At 43.0% G+C, this 25,776-nt stretch overlaps 1 protein-coding gene across 1 annotated transcript in view; it reads right to left on the bottom strand.

Moving 5' to 3' along the window:
* DGKQ (diacylglycerol kinase theta) overlaps positions 1 to 20,064 on the bottom strand; it is a 93,238-nt gene extending 73,174 nt beyond the window's left edge. Inside the window, exon 1 of the mRNA XM_074569598.1 lies at positions 19,814 to 20,064. Within this exon, the coding sequence (XP_074425699.1) occupies positions 19,814 to 20,024 (211 nt within the window). The 5' untranslated portion in view covers positions 20,025 to 20,064. The remainder of the gene's footprint in view (positions 1 to 19,813) is intronic.
* Between the last annotated feature and the right edge of the window lie 5,712 nt (positions 20,065 to 25,776).

The following is a 25,776-nucleotide window of genomic DNA, read 5'->3' as shown; positions in this document are numbered from 1 at the left end:
AAAAGTCCAGCTCCTTAGAGGTGGCAAAAGGATAAGTTCACAGGTATGTACCTTGTGATAACTTTGGTCAGAGTCCGCATTGCTAGCGGATGGGTCCAAGAGCCACCTGTCTCCTGGCTGCAAACTCCAGGGTGTTAAGCACCAGGAATGCGACTCTGCTGCTGTTTCCCCACAGAATTTTTGGGGTTAGAATCCTTGGGAAAGTGACAGCACAGGCACTTTTTGTATTACCACATGCCTGGTGCAACAGACCACCAACCCCCATGACGAAATCAGAGCCATCAAGTTTATCAGCAGCTTCAGGGCAGCACTGAGGCTGTGCAGCGCAGCTTGAAGCCTTGTGCTTCAGAGCAAAGGTGACTATGTTTTAAATGCCACAGGTACCATAGAAAGAATAATGGCTTATGCCATTTACTCCAGAGGGGTAATTCACTCTAGCAGGGTGAATTTTTCAATTCCTTTTCAACACTTTCAGTGATTCTCATTAACTCCAGTAGAGAGCATTACTGTTAAGTGTGCTGTACATGTAATTACATAGCCTGAAGAGTTAAGGTCAGACTCTCACATGCTGTAAATCAGCACAACTCCTTTCAGCTTGCTAAAGCACAACAATTTACAAAAGCCAAGATTCTTTTACTTCAGGTCAATACACCAGATTATAAATTAGACCATGTAACATATATCTTGTTTTCATCAAGAGAAAAGAATGAATTAGGGGTAAATTATACCCTCAAAAACATTCCCAGGCTTCCTATAAGGTTTACCGATGAGAAGAGATATCTGTCAGTACTTCTAGCAACATAAATATTTCTCTTAAACCGACACAATTATTACAAATCTTAGTTCTGTACATCACCAACTTACAGAAGGCATCAACAATCCAGAACAAGAGGGAGTACTTGAATTTGCCTGTGCTACATCACGCCATTATTGCAACCTATTCTGCAATTAGAGGCATTTCCTCTCCTCAAAGTCAGAGCTATTCTTCAGAACAGGCATGTTCCTCAGAATTACAAAATGTTCTACTCCAGACGCCAAGCCTGAGAATGCTACAAATTCAGCAATTAACAGGGAAGTCTTGGCATTTATCAAAAAATATGACTGTGGGAATTCAGAGGTCTTGCATGATTTGCTCGTGAGAAGACACCTGCTGGGAAGGAAGAGATGAGGACATTCCAGAGCCCAAACGATGAGGAAAGCATTGGGATTCCATCCTTTTCTTCTTAGATCTGCAAACCAAAACTCATTCCAAGCAGAAAGATAAAAGAGTAGTAACAACTCTGTTCAGCTGACTGCAAGTATTCTCACGTTTTATAGTTTAAACAGTGTGTTATTTCTGTGCCACATACGTACACCATCAAAATAATTTCTACAAAGATATTCACTACTTTGGGCATGAATCTCAGTATGTCCCAGAAGTAACTGTAGCGAAAACATGTAGGTAACACATTAATTTTTACAGAAAACTGAAAACTGGGCAGCAAGCAACCTCAAGAGCTCAGCTAGTCTGTCCTTCTGTGTTCCTGACAAATGTCAGCAAAACTGCTCCAAAAACCCACCCAGAAGAGACAACACACAGCCTCTCCGCGCTGCCAACTCTGTGTCCTCCAAAGTCCTTACAGCTAGGAGCCTGGTGCTTGATGTCCAAACCAAACCTCCCTTATTACAACTCATCTCCAAGCATTTCTTGCCCTGCGTACTAAAGCCATGAAGAGCTGTTTATTTTCCTTCCTCTTTGCAACTATTTCTGCAGCTAGGTACCTTAAGCGAGGCAAGGCGCTGGTTATTTTAGCAAGTCAAAGAGGCTTATTTTGGGAACTGGCTGACAGCAGAACAGAAAGGACAGCAAAAAACACATAGGTGGAAAATCTCACCTAGTCTTTCAACTGGTTATTCTCATCCCTCCACCCACCAAAAGAAGAAAAAAAAAGAAAAAAAGGTAGTGCTCAGCAAGAGAAAAACCAGCTCTTTTTAAAAGCACTGGCAATCACTGGTAGAATAAGAGAAAACAACATGTTCTCTTATTACCCCTCTTATTGAAGAAGAGAATGCAAACATCTGTTCAGTCCAGCCACTTTCCCCAGGGTTACCCTGAAGCACAGCAGGGCCCTCTGCCTTCTGGTGGATCACCAAACCAAACTGCTCTAGTCCAGGACGTGGAAAGGCTTCCAAAATTCCCATTTTGTTTGCCAGCATTTGTAGAGATGTCTTAGCTTCCACCTTGGTTCTGCCAGGACTCTCAGTCGTGAAACGACAGCGCTGGTTATGAGCGCTCAGGGAAGGAGGATGGGTGCAGAAAAGCCAAACATGGAAGAATCAGCTTGCTTAAACTAGTTTAATAAAAGTACAGCCATGCACACGATGGCAAGGATACCCAGTGCAGGAGGCGTAGCTACTGCGGTGTACTTAAAAGAGGGAAGGAGGAAGGACAACTGCCTATAGATGGACAGAGCAAAACAAACAAGAAATCAAGCAAAGCCAGGGAGTAAACCAAAGCTTCAAAGCTGTTATACAAGACGACAATAACAGTCTCTACTTTCCAAACAATGAATCAGTGAGACTTAAAGGGCATATCAGCACCAAAACAATTCAGGCCAAGTCAGTCTATCAAAACTCTATCAAAATAAATTTTTATTTTGGTCAAAACTAAGTACATTACTTCCTCCTCTCCTCCTGCTCTTCCACAGCACGTGCCTGACATGACAGAAGCCAGAATACAGGCTTAATCTTCCATCCCCTTAATCCCCTTTACCCTGTAGGGGCTTTTTCACTCGCTCCTAAAGTTGTCCTCGATCCTGCAAGCAGGCTGTTTTGTTCAGCAGGACTGCCTTTGAGTTCACTGAAGAGATCCATTGATAACTGGAAGACAACAGCTTCAAGGAAATGCCCACAGGCTAAGTAGTCATAGACTGGAGAAAAAGACTTTTTTTAACAAAAAAAAAGTCTCAATCTTTTTAAATTACTATATAAAACACACTGCTATCAGACTGCTTATGCAGACAGGACCATTCAAGCTGATGGAGGAGGAGATGCTATTTTCATGAGTAACTTAAAAGCAATGCTCTCTTTTCACTGGAAGTTTGTGGGACTTAACTTTAACATTTGTTACACAGCTTTGAGCTCCTTTTCCATTGTCGCAGGTTGCCAACACAGACACATTTAGCTTTCTTTGTTTAGGACCATGACCACAGGCCAGCCTGAATACTGTGACTGTTCACCGAAAGGAATGCTGGATGCAGTGCATGGACCTTGCCAGCTTATTTCCCAATTCATCAGAAACATGCAAAGACCTGCATGCAATAGTGGTGTGCTCTCAGACAAAAACACAACCTAGTTTAAGTTTAGAAGTCTGTTGTGCAATGCTTGCTAAATGTCACCAGGAAAGTTGTCACTAGAAGCTTTGGTCTTCCCAGAACAGTTCAAACAATGGCAAGACAGGAATAGAAAAATCTCTGACAGCTTTAAGAACAGGCGTTAAAAACAAACACCCTCCTCTCTCACTGCGCTGAGAGACCTTGGGCCTTTGCTTGTCTTACAGTTCAATGAGACCACATTGTGGATCATCTTCCCCTGAAAATCCAGAAGAAATAAGAAAGCTGTTAAGGTTCTCCGAATACTTACCGAACATCCTTATAGATCACTTGTACTTGCCAGAACCTTTCTCTCTTCAGGTCTCTCTGGTCTTACCAACTAACCAGCCATACCTGCCTCTGCTTTCAAGGGAGACACCAGCATATATCCTGTCTGATAAAAATGCAGTTCCCTCTCCCTGCACTGAATTTTGGATTGCACTGAATTTTTTATTTCCAGAACTGCGTACACGAGAGCAAACTCTATTTATAGGTGCAGATACCCAAAAAAATGTTTTTTTAACATGTGAGCTCTGTAATTTCAAGGCAGCACATTTGAATTGCTATTCATTAGTATGTCAGATATGCTGTTAGAAAATAACATAGCAACAAGTCAAGTGAAAACAAGACAAGCTACTGAATAACGAAACAGTCAAATGAGTTCAATGATATACTTGAACCATCAATCATAAAAGCACCAATCTGGGCACAGTAGGTTTGCTTGAACGGTGGTAGCCTTGCAAAGCATGTGGGCTACCCTAAGAACCTTTCTCTCTCACCAATAAGGCTGTAAATATTCTGAAGTCTAACAACAAACTCTATCTTGCTTCTCCATCTTGGAGAACATACATCCTGGAGCTTATACATCCTGATATAGTAAGCCCAGTACTGACAAATGAACTGACAGAAGAACTTCACCTGTCAGAAAAGCACCCTCCCCATCTCCTGACTTCACATAGAGCCGGTTTCCTAAATCCTGCTAAGCAGGCGAAGCTAGCGCACCTACAGCTGGAGAGACGACAAAGGCACCTACACTGCGTGCTCAGTTCCACCAGGGCTTCGCGCTCCAAGGAGCAAATAACAACTGCACAAGCAAGCTATACCTCAGTAGCAAAAGTACTCCCTTTGGTCAAAAGGCTTTTCTAGGCCATAATCACAGCCAGCAGAATTCCCAGACATCCTAACAGCTGCACCTATACAAAGAGGGGTCCACTCTCTCCACTTAACGTGCTGCAGTCCACTCTCCTGCCATTGTTGTACAGTATGGTCAATAACGGTATGGCCTGGCTGAATATGGGCTTCAATGAAACAAACTGGTTGGATGGTTGTATCCAAAGGGTAGTAGTCAACAGCAGAATGTCCAGATGGAGATCAGTGACAAGTGGTATCCTTCAGGGGCCGTACTGGGACCAGTACTGTCCAATATCTGGGATACAACAGTGTGATTGAGTGCACTCTCAGCAAGTTTGCAGATGAGACCAAGCTGAGTGGTGCAGTTGTGTCATGAAATGTTAATTTAGGACCCCGTCCAACTTAGAGGTAGCATCAATTTAAGATTTACTAACACAGGATTAGGTGGTATGATTTTTAACAATACTTAACTATCAGCCAATGATCATAGTGATTTAACAAAAGTTTCTATAATCAACACAGTGACTTAGTTAAAGATTTGAAAATGGCAAGGTTCACCCAAAACTTACCACAGTTTCCTAAATCAAAGCATACACACACAAACATGAGACTTACAACAGAGCTTCCTAAATCAACACACAAACACACATAGAGATATAGAGGTTAACCTATATAATTGTTTCTCTTCTTGCAAAAAGTAGTAAATTATTGGTACCAAACCATATTTGAAACCTTGAGAAATCCAACAGTAGTGAATTACTCACTCTTTTTCCTTCGTCAGCATTTGTCAGCAGACAACCTCTGAAATCCTCATGAAACCTACCTCTGAAATCCTCGAGAAATCTACCCTGAGAGGTGTCCCAGCTCAGGGGGAGATATTGGGTCACAGCCTGCTGCGATCCCAGAGAGCTCAAAGTGTCTCACTTACGATCGCCATGTATAGGATTGAGAGATGATTGACTTTGGTCAGTATTATCTCATAATAATAATAATTCAGAGTGGGCTACAATCCAGGCAACAGGAGTTTCAGGCATGGTTAGGGAGTGCCTAATCGTCCTAGGACAAGACAGTACACCTGACTGTGCAAACTCACTGCACCTGCAACCAAGATAAGAAAGTGCCAAACAGTCCCAGCCCACAGACAAGAACGTTGGCCTGTCCCAACATCTCAGTGTGGCCCACTGGGGTCTGCACCACCTGAGGGTGGTGGGAGGGTCCCTGAGGGACAGGATGCTGTCCAGAGGGACCTGGACAAGCTCGCGAAGTGGGCCTGTGAGAACCTCATGAGGTTCAACAAGGCCAAGTGCAGGATCCTGCATCTGGGTCAGGGCAACCCCCGATATCAGTACAGGCTGGAGGATGAAGGGATTGAGAGCAGCCTGGCCAAGAAGGACTTGATGCTTGGTGGTACTGGTGGATGAAAAGCTGGACATGAGCTGACAACACATGCTTGCCGCACAGAAGGCCAACCATATCCTGGGTTGTATCAAAAGAAGCGTGGCCAGCAGGTTGAGGGAGGTGATCCTGCCCCTCTACTCCGCTCTGGTGAGACCCCACCTGGAGTACTGTGTCCAGCTCTGGAGCCCCCTGCACAGGAAATACATGCACCTGTTGGAGCGAGTCCAGAGGAGGGACACAATAATGATGAGAAGGCTGGAGCACCCCTCCTATGAGGACAGGCTGAGAGCATTGGGGTTGTTCAGCCTGGAGAAGAAAAGGCTCGAGGGAGACCTTATTGCAGCCTTCCAGTACCTAAAAGGGACCTACAGAAAAGATGAGGACAAACTTTTAGTGCGTGTTGTGATAGGACAAGGAAGGGGTAATGTCTTTAAGCTAAAAGAAGGTAGATTCAAGACAGAAGGAAGACATTTTTTATGATGAGAGTGGTGAAACACTTGAACAGGTTGCCCAGAGAGGTAGTAGATGCCCCATCCCTGGAAACATTCAAGGTCACACTGGACGGGGCTCTGAGCAACTTGATCTCGTTGAGATCTACTCTGTGACTCTGTTCTATGAAATCCTATGAGAAAGGCGAGTTCTGCATAGACTTTACTTTCTCCCTTTTGAAAAACAGCTGGATCAGACTTCCCACCTGTGAAGTTTCAAAGATGCGTGATGTTAGCATGGAACAGGTCCCTGACACTAAGAGCTTTTTCTTCTTCAGACAGATGAAAGATGGCTAGTGTCAAACTCACATTCAGATCCAGAAAACACCAACACCTTCTCTTTTCTTAGAGGTTTAGGGCAAAGACAGGACAGCACCCTGGGACAAGGCATTGGTTCACTAAAGGAAACCAGAAATCTGACAGGGCTACAACATCAGGAGAGTGCTCAGCAATTCATCTCCTGACAGTTCCCCCAAAAAGATCCTCCAGAGGGAGAGGCAACCCACTCACAATGTGGAGTTGCAAAGGGAGCCTGAGGGGACACAGTTTTTGCCCTCTGTCCACTGAATTCACCTTTCCACTACGTGATTCTAGCTTGGTATGCACTACTGGGAATTCACACCCACCCATGTAACAGCCACAGACCACTGGGATGGCTGTGACTCTCCTTCCAGCAAGGAGGAATCATAAGCTCCCAATCTTAGGCGGCTAGCAGTGATACTCAGCGATGCTGAAGATAAGGATCCTGAAAAGACATCATCTCTGAACCACAGAAATATGTCTATCCAAGAGCAAACAATTAAGCACTCCAGCAGCTCTTTTGTACAGGCTAGAGGATGAAGGCTGCCCACAGAAATCAGATGTCAGCCCATGTAACAGTCGTGGTTTTTTGCCCGGTCTTCCAGACTGCAGCCTTTACACAGCAGGAAAGGGTCAAGCCAGCTTGAAGTCTAACAGAAAAACCTCTGATCACCCTCACTGCACCTTCAGTGAAAGGCTATAGCTCCTAACACCCTTGAAGAGAGAAGAGACATCTTCCAATGACACACAACTCAAAATTTCAGCAAGGTGTCATGGGGGTCAGAGGAAAAATCAGATACCACTACAAACAAACCTCTTGAAGACCACCTAAACATCAGCCTTTTCCCCTGGCTCTGTCTTAACCTGGGGCCTCTTTTGTCTTCTCCTGCAGATTGCCCAGGTGATCAACTGAACCACAGATCAAAAACAGTGGCTACAACAGAGAGGTGCCAGCTCTGCAGCTTCTGTAAGTGAAATGGGACAGCAGGGGCAGACAAACGTGTAATGTTTAAAACCAGGAGAGTGACAAGGAAGACCCAGCTGGACCACAGAACCACCTACTGTAGGACATGCACACCAGTACCACAAATGCTGAAGATGTGGTACTTAACCATGTTAAGCAACAGCTTCTCCAATTCGCTGCTTTCAGGATGATGGTTTACAAAGAGAAACTTTGTCAATTGTTTATCAGCAGTCTCCAGCTGACTCACAGCTACTGGTCAAAACAAAGAGCTACAGCTTACAGTATTCAGAACAGAGTAACACAACAAAAACCACAGGGCAGTCTGACCCAGCCCTCCATTTTAAGGAAAATCCACTAAAACAGTTTGACGTTTACTGCAAACATCCTTATAACTAAAACTTCATCACGCTTAGGGAACTGACATAAACCATGCAGGCCTCCAGCCCCCCACATCCAGGCCCACAAATGTGGCCTCCTGCTCCACTATCTCTGGTTGCCTGGTACAGCACTTGTAACTTCACACACCACAATGTCAATATCATACTTCAACAACTAGTTTCTGAAAACCCAGGTGGACAACACAGATGTCTCCTACAAAAATCACTCCTGGTAACGCTTCTGCAATTTTAGACACATTCAAACCAAAATGCCTCCCCACTTATAAAAGGGAAATAACAGTAGAACATCTTCAGCTTTGAAAAAGAAGAATTCGAGTTACACTTAAATAGACGGGGCAGATCACAGCAGGATTTAATGCATGGTAGGACTTAATAAGCCATGATGGCATTTTGGCAGAAAATGTGATGTTGACACAGTTGCCTGGAATCCCTCACAATACTCAAAGATTTGGAGACATTCTCAGCACTACAGCATTCATAGCAGCTGCAGTGTAGTCCTGCACCTATGGGGTGTATCACCAAGGGCACACAACATACACCACACACGCATCCCACCGAGCCTTGATGAGTTTGCTCAGTGCTCCAAGGGGGCTAAAAACCCACAAATTCCACCCAGAACACACATAAGACTTTGAATGGATGAAGCAAGGAGAGACAGGCAGCATTTTACGTAAAACCAGCCTCCTCCACTCAGTGACAGAGGGCTGCAACCCCTAGGAGGTGCACTTCCTTGCACCATGCCTCTTAAAAACTGAACACAGGACATAAAAACGTTAATAAAAAAATCCTGAAGAGACTAGAATAAAAAACACTGCTAATCTTAGCTACAATAGCACCCACCTACCTCCACAGCACAGTTATTTTAAAAGAAATGCTGAGTACAATTAAAATGTAGGCCAAGTTATTAATATATGTAACCCCAAGGTAAGTGTTCTTCCTCTTTTAACTTGGGTAATCTCAGCATTATCTAGGCCATCTCAACACTTCTTATCACCACAAAATAAAACAAGTGAAGAAAAAAAAAAGCCAACAAAAACACCCGAGTTGCCATGGCAACCTCAACCCCTCATTCCTATAGGGCTTCATTTCCACGCATCATCACAGACAGACATGTACAAAACTGTAGGATTTGAGTGAAAACCAGAGCGAGAAAGAAGACAGAAAAAAAAAAAGAAAAAAAAAAGGCAAAAAGCAAAGAAACAGGGTCCTGTGCCAGCTGGGTAAGTACATTCAGTATTTTCTTCAACGTGGTTGCTACGAGGGTATTGACATGGTCAGGAAACTAAAGGCAAATGATTCATACAGTGGTGAATCAGAGGAAACTCACAAGGCGCTATTTCCAGAAAAGCTAGCAAACTAAAGGTGCTATCTCTGAGCTACTTTTTTTTGTTTGTTTTTTTGAATCGCCATTCTTCGTTTTATTATGAATTTCAAGCATTTAAAAAAAGGTTCCTGTTAAGAAAGAGTGAGGAATTCAATTCCACCGCTTAGGCTTGAGTCCCTAATGAGACTCAGGACTATACTTATCTTGAATTTAAAGAACAGTCTCTTTCACATGAGTAAGATCATACATAATTCATAGAGGCTGAGCATTTACATCTATCTAGAGAACAGAATCCTGCAGTGTCAAGTTGTATACACCACTTATGAGTACACCAGAACTTGCAAGGTGCAATAGCTCTATTCACAAAGCAGCAGAAGTCAAAATCTAACCCTGAGAAACTATAAATCATTCCTAAAGAGGGACCAAATGATCTCAAGGTTTTATTTTCATTTGTTGTTGTTTGGTGTGGTTTTTTTAATCAATCAGGCTGTCAGGGCAAGTTTTTGTAGCACTTGCTCTTAATTTATTATGTTACATAATCAGCTATTAATTTATACACATGAATTCCAATGCATGCTGAAAGGTTCTCAAGCCTTCCCAAGAGACAGTATTTACAAAAGAAGTTACACTGAGGTGAAAGTACTGAATAATATAACTCCATTATCTTTCCAGACTTGGGAAAAGGAAGGGGAGGAGGATTTATTTTTTAAATAATCTATTTGCTCCTCCTAAAGAAGTGCCTGAATGACAAATACAAGGGCTTCAAGAAATCTCAAGGCACTTGCCAGACAGGAGCTATTCTGAAGCAAAGAGAAGATAAGAGCAACAGAACAAGAGAGGTCAAAACCAGAAAGGACATAACAATACTTAGCTGTTTTAAAGGGCATTTTTAATATTACGGTATTTTTACCTCCTACTTTGGCCTGTTTCTGAAAACAAATTTGACTGGGAAGGTCAGACATCCCAGGTGCTGTTGGGAATAGGCAGCACTGTTTAACTTCATTTCTTCACAAGAGAAACTACAGGAATGCAAGTCAATGGCACAGAAACCAAAGCAGGAACCTTTTCACTTGTTTTCGTTTTTAAGGTTACGTCTCTCTGCTTTCAAACCTCCTCATTTTGGGGCCACATACTTGGTTTCTCACTCAGCGTCTTCTATTTGCAGAGTTAAGTCTCCTCAGCATCCAGACAGAGGGTTGGAGCATCAAACATAATGGTAAGGACTATTTTCCTCAAGTTTCAGCCTCTTCTAGGACAAAGGGGTTGCAATTACTTTTGGAAGGGCTGCCGTTACCACCCATGACAACTCTGCATCGGTGAGTGCAGACCCTGCTCACAGCTCACGCGGACACCTGCCAGGCACCACTGTCCCACTGCAGTAGTATGCCAACTGTATATCCAATGGCACCTGTGGCCACCTAAAATTTGTAGAAGTGTCTTGAGACTTGAAAATTCTCTAAATATTTGTGAATATCCAAGAGGTTTGAAAGCGGGTTTTCCATTCCTCCGTATCAACACTGTTTTGAGAAGAGATTTAATGTGAAAAAGCAGTTTTTCCTAGGTCACGCTACTCAGCCCACACCTTTGTTTCAATTGAAGGGCTTCTTTCTACAGCAGATACATTCCAGGATTGCTAGTCCTAATCAGTTTCCCATGCAAATTTGTATGTGTGTGTACTCATTCTGGCATCCTAACTAGATTCTGAAGAAAATCTTTCATCTCACAAAAGGCTTTTTTTTTTTTTTCTGAAAGAGAGCATCCACAGTCTCAAACAAGACTAGCCTTTTCACTTCATGTTCAGCTCCTTCCCTCATGCCCTCTTCATGCTTAGAGGAATCTTAGCCATTTCCTTGTATTCTTCTGCCTTCTTTTGAAGCTCCCAGACACGCAATGATTTCAGCACTGAGGAAGTATTTTTGTTTGAAAGACTTAAGGAACTGATTAATGGAGTACTCCTATGCTTGCTGGTTAACAAAGTGTACCAGTTCTTATCTCCACATGCTGTAGAGAAAGTACTGCAGAAAAAGGACAGACTCATTTCCTGAATTGCATCATAACACAGCAAGACATTAAAATATGACACATTCTGCTGAGGAGAAAACAATGCAATGAGGAACAGAGATTTCTTCTGCCACACGTTCTTGCACTCAAACTGGAAGTCCTATTTCCTAGCCATTGTAATCTAATACCACCCTGCAGAACAACATGCTGCAGTCTTCTCTATACATAAAACCTCCAGGGATGGATTAAATTGTGGTCAAATACAGCAATTTTTTTTTCTCACTTTTAGTTGCTTTAGGTTTTAAACAACGTTATTTTTACATAGAAAGTGGCACGGCATTTATATCATACAAGAGATATTTAAAAAGAAGCCAAGCAGTTGAGCAATATCAGCGTATTACATTCATAATCCTAAACATACTTCCAAGTTAATCACTCATATTCCATTTTAAACAGATAAAAAGCAACAAACATACATAAAAATACATGTTTTTCACATGTATCTATATATGTGCGTATGTGTATGAATATATACACACACACGCATACACCCTCATTCTTCCAGAGCCAAGTAAATAAAAGTATTAAAATAAAAAAAGACAGGAAGTGAAAGTAGGGGCTGACTGTACTGTAGTGAATAACAAATTTCCACAAGTGAGAAAACAGTAGACAACAATACGGTTTAAAAGGAAGAATACTGTGGTGGCACATTTAGAAAAAAAAAAAAAAAAGAAGTACACTTCCACTTAGTTCCTTATCACATTGTGATATACAAATGTTAGTTTCTGCTCTCTGCTTGGGAGTGTTTCCTAACAGTCTTTCTCTCAAAACTGAAAGGTGTTGTTAAAAGATAGGCTGGCAAAAAAAAAAAAAAAAGAAAAGGAGCACATACTATTTTATCATTTGTAAAGTGCTATATGCTGTACATACATCCTGTTCTTTCCCCACTGGAGCTGAGTCAAATTAAATATGTGAATGTAACTTAGTCACGTGTTTTCAATAGGTGTTGCAAAAGCAGTTTCGCCGAAGGGATTTTCCTGAGCCAGCTCAGGATGGCCCTAATGAGCAACAAGTCACCCAGAAGGAAAACAGTTTGAGCTGATCAAATGCAGTGTTAGAAACGACTCTGGAAAAAACTAATGACAGAACCAAAAAGCAAAGGTCATCCAGGGACAGCCTGATTCCAAGATAATTCAAAGCTGCCGCCTGAGAAAAGAGCTCTAAAAAATCAGGAAGAGAACCAGGTTTCTACGGGATAGTAAGCAGAAAAGCAACATTATGGGCAGTTAGAAAAAGTATGTGATCAAAGAGCAGAAAACAGACAAGCAACAGGGACCCTGCCCAGAGGGACCCCACTGGAAACAATACAGCAAAATTCCTTATCCCTGGACTTGGAGTTCGGAAGGTGGGGGGGGTGGAAATCAACAGAAACATCCATTACAAACTGCCAAGAGCAGAATGAAGACGAAATTCCTTGCATGTCATCCTCCATGGCACCATAAGCAGGAGACCGCACCTCAAGATCAGCATCTATGCTTAGGGAACAAACGCCCATAAAGGACTGTCGTGGTTTGGCCTCAGACGGCAACCAAGAACCACCTGCCGCTCGCTCGCGCCTTCCTAATACAGGAAGAATCAGAAGAAAAGGCAAGACTCTTGGGTTGAGACAAAGGCAGTTTAACAGAACAGCAAAGGGAACAGGCAAACAACAGCAATAACACGGATAGGGGAATATACGAACATGATTACGGGACCGCCGCTCACCGACCGGACCCGGGACGCCCCAGCCCGCTCCCTTGTTATAAAACAATTGTCAATGCAAAGTGATTGCTTAATGGGTTGGGGTTTTTTTCACATGGAAAACCCCAGGATACTGTCTAATGGTATCAGGTATTTTATTGAAATAAAAGTAACATCACCACTAAAAAAAAAACTGCTGAGGACTAAAACTGAAGGACACAGTAATCACACACAGAGATGTGTACTTCTGAGTAAGATGTGCTACATCCTATTTTAATATAAACATCTACATCCATAAAGAATGGAAAGAATCCAAAAGGAAGGATGTAGCACACCACCTCTAGAGGAAGGGGAGATGTTACCAAAACGTACTGGTTCCTAAAAAGAAACCACACCTGAACCAGGGAGAAACACACAGCGAATGCAGGCAAACACCACAGAAAATAGGAACAGGCAAGTGCTTCTGCACCCATGAAGTACTGAGGTCACTTCTGATTGAAACTCTACCCAAGTTTTACAGAAAACGCTGTAGGTGGCTCAGTACAGTGCTTAGAAAATGTTTTAGGGTGAAAGCCTTAGAGCTCAGTGTCCTTTGTTTATCAGAAAGAAAAAACTAGTCAGGCATTTATCCCACACACAACTGCAAGAAAGAACAAAAAGGCTTTTTAGACCCTTAGCACAGCACTGCAAGAGCTATGGTCCACAGGAAACTCAGCAGAGGAAGGCTGAAAAATTTCTGGCCAGATGGGAAGAAGCAGAGGATATTAGCCTAGAAGATAGCTGAGGAACACCTGAGCATATTGAGTCTGAGCAATATTAGATGAAAGATCACCTAGAAAGAAAACCTGCAGAGAGCAAGCCACAGCCACTCCAGACCATGATGGATTGATGAGCACCTTCTTCATTGCTTTTGTCATTTATCACCGAGTCAGACTGAAGCAGCAGAACGGATGAGATACGAAAGTGCCGTGCAAAGCCTGGTATTGGTTTACTGGCTTTAGCACTTTCTGTGGCAAGTTATTTCGTACATAATTGAGTTTCTGAACCGAAATCTGCGATAACACTGTCAACACAAAATATAGCTTCCAGCTACAAAAGCTGCGTGCATCCTCGTGAAGCTCCCTGTCCTTTCCACTGCTTCACTGATGGTGACAGTGATACTGTCCTCCAAAGCACTGTCAGAGGAAGGCGGGACAGAAGAAGAGCATAGATTCACCAGTACAAAATGGATTCTCCTTCAAATCCAGACCAGTAAGTAAATTGCATCTTTCAGTGTGTCAGTCAATCCTCCAAATACTTTTCCTAACATATATTTCAGCTTGACCAGAACTGAGCTAAGTTTCTGTGTCAGGTTTCTTTTAGGGAGTGGGTTTATTGGTTTGGGGCTTGTTTTTTTTTCTTTTTTTTTTCTTTTTTTCTTTTTTGACAGTCTTTGTGTTTGTTCCCAAGATGGATTCAGAGTCACACAGCTCAATCTAAATTTTAGATGCAGCAAAATCACGTCCACCCAACAACAATCTCAACCACAAACTCACACTGCATCTCAACATCAAACTGCATCTCATTGTTGCACGGAAAGGCCTCGCCACTGACAAGGAACCCACTAAAGAATAAAGTGAGCATGTCTTGAAAATTGAAACCGACTGTGGGATAGAGGCAAGATTTCATTGCGGCGCTACCTTCTTGCAGCTTTAATTTTTAATTCAAAATGCACCAAAAGCAAGCCAAGCTTGCCAGAAGAGAAGGGAGAATTTGCTTTCCTTTTGAACTGCAAGCATTAAGACTTTCTGAGGAATCTCATGTATCATTCACTGCCTTCAAAACTGAGCTGCATGGAACCAGCAGGGTCAAGGATCTTCCAGCTGCCTGCCCAACTAAACAGAAAGGATGAGAGTTCTAGGGGATTGCTCCTCATCCCTCTATCCCCTACCACTATTTCCATATCCCTACGAACTCCCTGTTGGTTTAACTCCCAGTTTTAAACTAAAACACGTCTTCCCTAACTGACTCCAGTTACTTAGAACAGTCTTTAAACGGAGTAGACTCCATTCAAAACATGCCCAGAATGTGTATCCCTGGATTGCGTTCACTGATGCTGTCTCCTACACCAATGAGGCACAACGTGGCTTGACCGTGTCTGGGACATGCCTGTATGAATCACAGCAGCTTTATGGCTGTCCTTCTAAGTCAGAGATTAATGACATAAACGTCATTCCAATTCACCATGTACATTTTATTCTAGAAAAGCAGCAGTGTTGTTAGCCAACATTGAAACCAGGTATTAGGAGAAACCGGGATTTCTGCATCTTGGACTAAGTCTGGAGCTTATCCTTAGAATACAAAGCCTAACAAACAAACAAACAAACAAAACCCAAAACTACAAAACCAGAAAACAAGGATGCTATTTCCCAAAGTATTATTTGACTTAGTGCCTCCATATCAAGACAAGTATCCTACCTGCTCAAATGACATTTCCCTAGTAAAAACAGACACAAAACATACCAAAAAGTCCCTGACAGAAGCTTCCAATAAATGCTCTAATGAAAGAGATATTTATCTGTAACCTAAAAATAAATAATTCTGTTAAATTTGCTAACCAAATTGCTTATTATTTTTACCTTTGGATAAAATAAACCAAACCGAGTTCACATTAGAAAGATTTATAGCACTGGAAGCATTTGTAGCCCCCAAAACGTACAGATTCACAATTCTTCCTACCTTTTTTTTTTTTTTTTTTAAAGTTTTCATGGAAAAAGAAAAAGCACTGGGAAAAGAAATACATTTAACGATGGATAAAATAAATCCCAAACTCCAAATTAAAATACCTGCTAGCTACTTTTTTAGTGTATGAAATTTGTTTCTCTGTGCATTACCAACGAGAACTCAGCTCTCTTTATTTCTTATGCAGACTTCATATACTTAATATTTTTCATTTTTAAGATGCACACAGAGATGCACAGAAACCCAGTCACTTACACTGGCTCTTCCTTGCCAAGCCGGAGGGAATTCAAACCCACTCAAAACTGAAATGATCAGGCTTTGGAAAGCAAGAGCAATATAAGAGAGCAATTGTTCATGTTACAATACAAACATCACTTATTCTTTCACACACACACTTATCAAAGGAAGTGACAGCTACAAAGAGTAAAGTGACAAGAAAAATAAAGAGTCATTTACCAAGGGTTTACAGAAAACAAATTTGCAGGGGGAGTGGGGGAAGGGAGAAAGAAAGAAAAAATAAACCACAGCTACAAGCCTGAGATTACAACAATACGTGCACAAAAAGCTTAACACAGTGACATCTTCGGACCCAACTGGACACCTAATACACACGGGAAGACTGTCTTCCCTGTAAAACTTAAGTTATAAAAATACCTTGCCAATCTAGGAAGAGAGCTGTAGTTCTCCCCAGGAGCCCCTCCTGTCCTGTACAAAGTGCTGGCAATGGCAGTACTGGCCCTGAACTGGAGAGGGAAACAGTATTACTTTAAAACAGAGGGATTAGATCCAGGACACTTTGTGCCTTGTACGGAGAGCATCAGAGCATCTCTTCTATGCATTTCTCAGAGTACACAAGAAGAAAAGGGAAGGACCACTTATCTTGGCTTGCACTACCAGAAATGTGTTAAGAATTCATTGTACTTTCTCGCATTTTTGCTACACAGCCATGTAGGCCACATGGGCATGTGCCAGTCTGCTGAGTAGCTGATAAGTTTGCTGAAACACCCCACAGACCTGATCACTGACGTTTAGAAGATGCCATTTTCCAAGGGTCAAAAGCACGACCACAATTAAAGCTCAAATCTCGGTCATTTAGGCCGCACAACCTCTCAAAATAATGACAGGCAGGAGCTTCCCCCCCCTCCCTCCTCCTTTCTTTAACTGATGGAGTCTTACCATCAGCATGCTCAGTTCCCCTCAAAGTTTGGAAACTTTCTGTTTTGATGAAGAGCAGCTCCAGGGAACATCAACACAAACAGGACCAGGAGAGTGAACATTTTGAACCCACAGATCTGGAACAGAAACCACTGCAAATTCACGTAGAAAAGGGGCACTCAGCGGCTTCATTTAGAAGCCTGTAGTGGGTGGTTTATCAAAAGAAGCCCGAACAAGGACAACATCAGCTCAGCTGCAACTACACACACAATCCTAGTCTCTCTGGGGAGAAGAAAAAGGAGATAGCGATTAGCTACCAAGGTTTTCCAGGCTACTGCAAACATGTCCTTCACTAAAAAGCTGTGCTTTTTTTTTTTAATTTTAATCAGCCTGGCACTCCTAGAGATCACCCTTTTATTACTTTCTAAAGGACAATGATCAAACTCCATTAGTTAAAGCAAATGTGACCAGGAGGTAATTATTAAGCAGAATTAATTTAAAATATCTTTCAAGAAATCGTATTAGCATTTATTAAATAACTCGAAAAGAACGAGCTGCCAACCTATTCAAGAAGGCACAAAGGTGTACAACTGGCTGGCAAAAGGGGCCACCGTCAGCAAATGACCCATGGGGTATTTTTGAAATTTGTTGTATAGCAGTAAGTTGTTGGAACAGACGGACAAGCCACCAGGCACAGCTGGTTGAAAATAGACAAATGGACCAAAAAAATCAGTTCTTCACCCAGAGGAGACACTGACATGCCAAGCGACACCACAGGGTTTTCCCCCACGCTCTGAGCAGGAAATATTTCAGCTAATGAAGACTAAAGAGTATTTTTCTCTCTCTTATTACGCCTCACACACACGACCTGGTTTGGGGTGGATTTTTCAGATGTAGGTTAAAAAGAGGTGTCTTAACAGCGCAGCTTAGAAGTGCCTCATTAGCACACGGTCATTAGACAGTGGCACTAACAATCCTTACCCAAAATTCAGCCTGAAAAACCAAAGGGGAAAAACAATTCCAGACCACAAAACTGTCAAGGCAGTTTTCAAACTAGTAAAAGACACTAAATTCAAGTTACAGCTATGCACTACCTTTATATACCTAGTATGGGAATGGGAAAAAAAGTGAGACACCCCGGATGAAAGCCTTTCACATTTTCTTACCTGTTAACATACCAAAACCCCTCAGCTCTTCAAGTAACAAAACTAGCACCTGAATGTATGCTTTTGTGACTCAAATAATGTGCCCCTTTTTTAAGGCAGTGATATAATAAAATTAACTACAAAAGACCAACTTTGTGCATTTCCACAACTTAAGAAATTTTCACTCGAGTTTGTGGATTTTTTGCTGTTAGGGCAGGCGGTGACTTTCCATTACGCAGACAGAACGACACATCTCTCAGCGAAGTTTTAAGTAAGGAAATACAAAACAATTCTTGAAAGACTTTTTTTTGCACCACACAGGAACATGACTTCCACCCAACTTCATCCTGTACCCTCTTCACCCACAACGACAAAAGGCAGGAGCTATTTCAAGCGCTGCAGGTTACTGGCTCTACACCCACCGCCCTGTTTGATACCACCCGAACAATGAGGCCCTTGTACACCTCGACTCCTACAGACATGGTCCTGGACATACAACCCAAGCCGGTTGCGCTGCATAGTCTCAAGAAGACATCAAGGTGTTGTTTTGTTGTTTGTTTCTTTGTTTCTTTCTTAAAAGCGGGCCATGGAGACACCCTCTCTTCCCTCTGACACCATTTGGTTTCTCTGCATCAGAACAAGCCATAATTTTGTCACCTGCAGGAACATCAGCTGCCATGAGGGCCAACAAGGAGACCTGGAGATTCCTTCTCCCCTCCTTGGCATCAGCCCAGGTTTAGAAGGTTCAAACTCCACCACAGTGGTAGTGGCTGGTGGCTCGCAGTGGATCCATCTTGGGATGGGCAGGGGCAGTGCTGGATCACACAAACACCCCTATCACCACACTGGTTCTTGGACCTTTCTTGGGTGTTGGACTAGATGACCTTTAAAGGCCCTTTCCAATCCAAACTATTCTATGAGTCTGTGATCCTAGCAGGAGGCAGTGCTGTACCTTCGATTTTTTATTATTTTTGTTAAAATTTTAATAATTATTACCAAATTTTCATTAGATCTGTTTTTATAATTTATTATTAGAATTTATTATTAGAATTAATTGTTATTAGAATTTATTGCTATTAATAGTAGAATTTTTGGTATTATCATTGTTTTTAGACTTTTTTATTTTAGACTTTATTATTATTATTGGAATTTTTAGTACCGTTGTTGCCACTAGACTTTTTTATTTTAGAACTTATCATTATTATTATTGGAATTTTTAGTATCACTGTTACGCTAGACTTCTTTATTTTAGAACTTATTATTATCATCGGAATTTTTCGTATCATTGTCACTAGACTTTCTAATTTTAGAATTTATTACTATTGTTATTGGAATTTTTAGTATTATAGTTGTCGCTACACTTTATTACTAGATATTATCACTACTAGAATTTTCATTATTACTATTGTTAGCTATTTTGTTTTTAGTAGAACATATTATTTTTACTATTAGGATTTTTAATTAGTATTAGAATTGCCTGATTACTAATTATTATTACTAACGATAATTTTTGTTACTAGTATATTTAGGCATCCCCCCGCCATCTCGCCCCATCCCGCCCCGGTCGCTCCCCGCCGGTCCCTCACCACGGCCGCTCGCCCCGGGCCAGCAGGGCGGCGCGGAGCCGGCCCGCCGTCCCCCACCCTGGTCGCCGCCGTCCCCCGTCCGGCCGCCCCCCGCCCTGCTCCCGCTCCTTACCCTCGCACTGGTAGCCGGCCAGCCCCCAGATGAAGTCGGTGCAGTAGTGGCAGAAGGTGGGCTTGGTGAGGGTCACCCTGCGGAAGCCGTGGCCCGGCGGGCTGCTCCCCCCCGCCGCCGCCGCCACCACCGCGGCGCGGCCCCGCCCGCCCAGCACCGGGCTGGAGGCCGGGCTGCTGCCGCCGCGCAGCGAGCGCGTCCCCTCCGCCATGCCCGTTCCCCGCGGCGCGGCGCCGGCTGCCGCTTCTGCCTCGCTTCCGCCCGAGGCGGCGGCGGCGGCGGCGGCGGGGGCGGTGCCCCGTCAGAGCCTGGGCCTGGGAGGCGCCGCGCTGCCCCCTGCCGGCCCCGCCGCCGCCCGCCCTGAGCGGAGGCCGCAGCCGCCCCGCCGGGCCGCTGCCGTTCCGCCCCGCTCCAGGCCTCGCTGCCCTGGGCTCGTCCTGAGGTCGAATCGCGCACCGAGGTTGAGGTGAGCGCTGGAGGAGCAGGTGGAAGGGCGCTGAAGGAGCTCCCCCGCAGCAGTGTGTGTGGTATGGATTCTTCAGAGAGGTGGGCAGTACTTCTGTGCCCCGCCGCTACCGCCATCCGTGACAACGCCGCAGGAGGAAAGGTGGAGGCAGGGGAGAGGCCTGCTTGTGAGAAGGTCTCATCACAAACCAGCAGCGGGTTCACTTTGCAATTTACAGCTGTGAAGGCTGAGAAGACCTCCAGTTTCTTAGCATGGCACAGAACTGGATAGTGTCGCTGCCACAGCCTCGTGCGATTTTGGAGTGCACAAAGCTCCATCTCAAGAAGTTTTGTGATGATGCATTGGGAGAAGATGGATTGCCATAGATTTTGGATTTGCCAGAGATGGAAAGCCATCTCTGCCTTTATGAGAAAAGATAAAGGGTTCTGTGTAGCAGCCTCTTCTCTCTATAGCACGGGGTGGGGGATGTGTGTGGTTTTTGTTGTGGGTTCTTTTTATCCTTTATGAAAACTAGCTAGTTGGTGCTAGTTTTGAAAATATTTACACCCTGGGAGGTTTCCACCTTGCTAGTCTCCTCCTCGCCTCTGAAATGCCTGTGTTTCTTTGACTGTCACTATATTAGGCAAAGTATCGTCGCTGGAGTAGGTTGGGACAAGAAGGGAGGCTGTGCCCTTGGATTTTGTGTATATGGATGTCTGCTGTCCATATCCGCACTTGTCTGGTTGGGTCCTAGATCTCAGCTTTGTACTAATCTCCACTGAGCTGTCTGGAACGATGTCCAGGTACGTTCATTAAGCCATGAGAGACAAGAAAAGAGTAGTTTAGATTTTCATCCCTGACTCTGATTTATTTGTATTTTGGTGAAAGGTTTAATAAACCATCCTGTTGTCCTGAAGACCAACACTGAGGTCCTTCTAAAATTTCTCAGCATCTTCTAGTTTCTACTAATCTTAGTTTACCTCTCCCTTACCTGTTGTTAATGTGAAGGTATTTATGATCAAGAGCAAGAAGGATTTGACCATCTCAAAGAGAAACAGTAGAAATAACTTAAGAGACTAAAGAAAGCATGGTGTGTAATTTTGTGGTTGGAGAAAGAGTGAGCAGTTAAGATACAAAAGCTTTGAAATATTTCTAATTGCTCCTACAAACACGATTTAGGAAACATACCTAAGATACTATAGAGCTTTATGGAGTCTCAAATACACAAGAGGATGGGGAAGAGGGAAGCCGTATGAAACCCTTTCCTTTGAAGACGTGTGCCTGCTGAATACAATGAATGAGCCAAAGCCCATAATGACAGGTCCCACCTTCCACAAACTCAGCCTCACTTCGGTCTTCGTGAAGATCACAGAGCAAGGCCTCATGGAACATTTCTGGGCACATGGCAGAGAAGACGATGATTAGGCACAGACAGTATGGATTTGCCAAGGGTTAGTGGTGCCTGATGAACCTGATTGCCTTCCATGTCAAAATGGGTAGATCCATGTAGGAGGGGAGACTGATGGAACCTTGACTTCAGCAAGGTTTAGGACATGGTCTCCCACAATATTCTTGTATCCGTGCTGGAATGTTATGGTCCAGCATGGGTGGACAACGAGACGGGTAAAAAACCTGGTTGGATAGTTAGGCTTGGTGGGTAGCGATTAATGGGTCATACTTGAAGTCTGCTGGAGGCCAGGGAGGAGTACTGCAGGGGTCTCTCCTGAGACCTGTAGCATTTAGCATCTTTATCAACAACACAGAGATGGTGATAGAGAGCAGTATTGTCAGGTTTGCATATGACACTAAGCTGGGGGGAGCACACATTACATTGCCATCCAGAGAAACCTTGGCAGGCAGGAGAAATGAGCAGACAGGCAGGGGGGCAGCTCTGTGGCAAAGGTCCTGGGTGTCTCGGTTGACAATGAGTTAACATGAGCCAGCTGTGCACCCTGGCAATGACCAGGGTAAATGGCATCCTGGGCCCTTCAGGAGCACAGCCAGTAGACTGAGAAGGGATGATTCCTGTCTCCTCAGCATTCATTATGGAGTATTGCATCCAGTTTTGTCCCCCAGTACAGGAAGCACATTGACAAACTGGAGCAAGTGCAGTGGAGGGCCACCAGAATGGTCAGGGGCTGGAGCACTTACCCTGTGAAGAGAATTTGAGAGAGCAGGACTTACTCAGCCTGAAGAAGAGATGTCTCCAAGGGGGACCTCATAGCAGCCCTCTAGTAACAACACAGAGGTTTTCAAGAAGATGGAGCAAGGCTCTTTACAGTGGTGCATGCTGAGAGGACAAGAGAAAAAGGGCAGGACTTTAAACAAGGCATTAAGTCTGTATATAAGGAGAAACCTTTTCACCCTAAAGCCAGCCAAGCAGAGGAGCGGGTTACCTGGAAAGTTTATGCCATCTCCATCCTTGGAAGTTTTCAAGATATGACTGGATAAGCCATGGCCACCCTGGTCTGACCTCATGGATGTCTGGGCTTTGAGCAGGAAAATTAGACTAGGTGACCTCCTGAGGTCCCTTCCAACCTCAATTACCCCGTGATATTATGATTCAAAAGTTTGCACTCAGCCATTTCAAATGTGAATGGACCTCAACACACACAAGTACTATCCCTTTTAGAGATTTGTCTGTGTTGTCAGTTGGTGCAAGCTGACAGAGTTCCTTGAGTTTTATCTCTCTGTGCACCAGCTGAGAGTGCAGATGTTCACAGGGGATGTTTGAATTCAGAGAGACTACAGGTACGTTTAAATTCCTGTTGAGTATGGACAAAGGGAAACTGAGACTAACAAAAGCAGCCTGTTTGCCATGCTGTCTGCTTTCCCCAACTCCCATGTAGTCTATTTCAGTGCTTTCAAATGAGCTGAGTTTGACTATATCATGAGAAAAGTTGCAATTAGATTAGACGTGCCGGTGTTTTTTCAGATGGAGTTCAGTGCTGTTTGTCAGATTTGTTATTTGGGACATTCCTCCTTGTTTAGGAGAGGAAGACCCTTCCCTATGTGCCTAGCCCATGTTGTCATATTCTCACAGAGAGACCTCTTCTCTTACTTTTCTTCAGGAGCTTGTCTACAACGCATCTTGCCTCACCTGTTCCATTGGCTTGTCATGCCTTTCTTTTCCACATAGACTGTCCTCTTGAACTGCCTTTCTTTCATGGATCTAATAGTCCTTCCCCTTTCAAGAGACAGAGGCTCAAGAGTTGGAAAGCTGAAGCTCATCTGAACAAATCTTTCCTATGATCAGGAAAATACACTGCCTTATAAGGGCATCAGAATTTGGCCCTGTTTCAAAATCCTGAGGAAGTAATCAATACATCATTTTATAGAAATATGAAAATGCATTCAATTAACAAGTAATTCAGATACATTACTGCATCATCTGCCAGTCACAGGGTTTTCTTCCTGGAAGTTACCTGTAGAATGGTAGGTTTTAATATTAAGGTGCAAATGAAATGTGAGATTTTGGCTATTTCTTAGTATCTGACTCCTCAGATGCATATTTATATGCTGTAACACATAGACATGTGTGACCTATACTTACTGTGCCTTAACTTCCCTTCTCATCTCTGAGCAACCAGTCTAACCAGTCAAAACAACATAAACCACCTGATGATTTTCTTCAGCTGAGTCTGCCGCCACTTCTGCTGCCAGCAGCCATGGAATATGGCAGCAGTTGAAGACTAGCCATCCTTTCCGTTTCACCTGTGTAGCAGGAATGCCATCCTAGGCAGAGGAAAAGCGTGAGGTAAAGAATTATTATCGGAGCTGTCACATTCATAAATGTGATAGCTCACTAGAGGGATTTGGTATCAGTTCCTGACTCAGAGCTCATCATCTTAAGGTTTCGATGAGCTTAAGAGCTCATCATGCAAGGTTTCGACTGCCTTTATGTCTGCACTCAGGATACTCATCCAAAAACAGAAGAATGATAAGACAGCTGGAAGAAATTCCAGCTTTTTTTTGGCCCTTTTTTTTTTCTTTTAGCTATCAAGGTGGTCTTTATAAGGAGGACATATACTGATCTTTGTACAAAAGTGATAAAGTGTTTTTGAAGAAGAAACAGCAGTTTGCATGAGCCAAAGAGGATGGAGTTACATGCAACTAGCATAACTAACTGCACTCTCACAATGCTGGGAACCTGTGCAGCTAACAAGAATAAAAGCAGCTACCTGTTTCAGAAATGTCAAACCAGAAAACCAGCCAGCCTAAAGAAAGAGTTTGAGGTGGCTGGATCATAGCAAAGCATTCAAAAGGGCTGCTACTGGTCAGGGTCACAGTTATAGTGATGTGAATCTGGAACATATTTATGTGAAGTTGGATAAGTACTGTTTGTCTCTGACAGTTCTGCTGGGACAGAATTATCACCCATTTTAAGCAGCAGTGTGTTCTTGGCTGGCAGCTTGCTGTGGTCAAGCTGTGCTTGCTTGTCTGGGTCAGGCTATCAGAGGGGAGTCATCCCTCAGATACTGTAATTATTAGTCAACTTTATATTCAGATCTGCTTTGGATCTGAATAACCTGATGTTATCAACAATCAAAGCACATTATGGGGAACAAACATAGAATCATAGAGTCATAGAATGTGTTGGGTTGGAGGGGACCTTTAAAGGTCATCTAGTCCAACCCCCCCTGCAATGAGCAGGGACGTCTTCAACTAGATCAGGTTGTTCACAGATCTGTCCAGCCTGACCTTGAACATCTTCGTTAATTCTAAAAAAAATCTTATATTCTCATGGATAAGTATCCTGGAGCGTTTCTGGCTTACAAGATTTTGTGGAATTCCAGCAAGCCTTTGATTAAGAACAAACATTCCCACATACTCTAGCATAAACAACAGATACCCATGTAATAGAAGTAATTTCTACCTTTATGCTTTAATTGTAAAATATAGAGCTGATAGAGATCAAAGGATTGCTTTTGTTAAATATTGCTCGGTGGCTCTTGCAGTCTTTATATATATAGAGATATATATATATATACACACACGTATGTATGTATATGTAAAAGCATGAGATATCCATCATGTCTCAATGGATTGTTTCAAAAGATCTGCATAAATCTTCAAGCTGCAGTAAATATGAGGGGATTTTTGTTCATGCAGGAATTCTTGCTCTACAGACTGAAAGATGGAACCAACAGGAACAATTACCACTTCTTAGATATACTTTTTTTTTATTTAATAAAGAAGTGCTACATGATGAAAATAGGCAAAATTCTAAAAGCATCCATTTTCTATTTTTTGACAGGATTAGTAAAATGGGTCAAAATGAAATGCCTCTGAAAAGATTATTTACTTAGTTTTATACCCAGATAAATATTTTGCAGTACCTGGTATGCTGTAACCTCATTAAACTCAAGTAATACAACTCTATGGCAGGCAATACAGGAAAATCCTCATTTTTACAAGTTTCCTGGCTTGGTAGAGGTATATTCTGTAAATTGAGCAATCTTTACACCTTGGATCTTCTGAACCTTTTGAAATGTTCTTGTGCTCTCTCTATGTAGGG

This window comes from Larus michahellis, chromosome Z (assembly GCF_964199755.1).
Source record: "Larus michahellis chromosome Z, bLarMic1.1, whole genome shotgun sequence".
NCBI classification, from domain to species: Eukaryota; Metazoa; Chordata; class Aves; order Charadriiformes; family Laridae; genus Larus; species Larus michahellis.
Note: the sequence above shows the minus strand (reverse complement) of the source record. Positions and strands in the feature narration are given on the sequence as shown.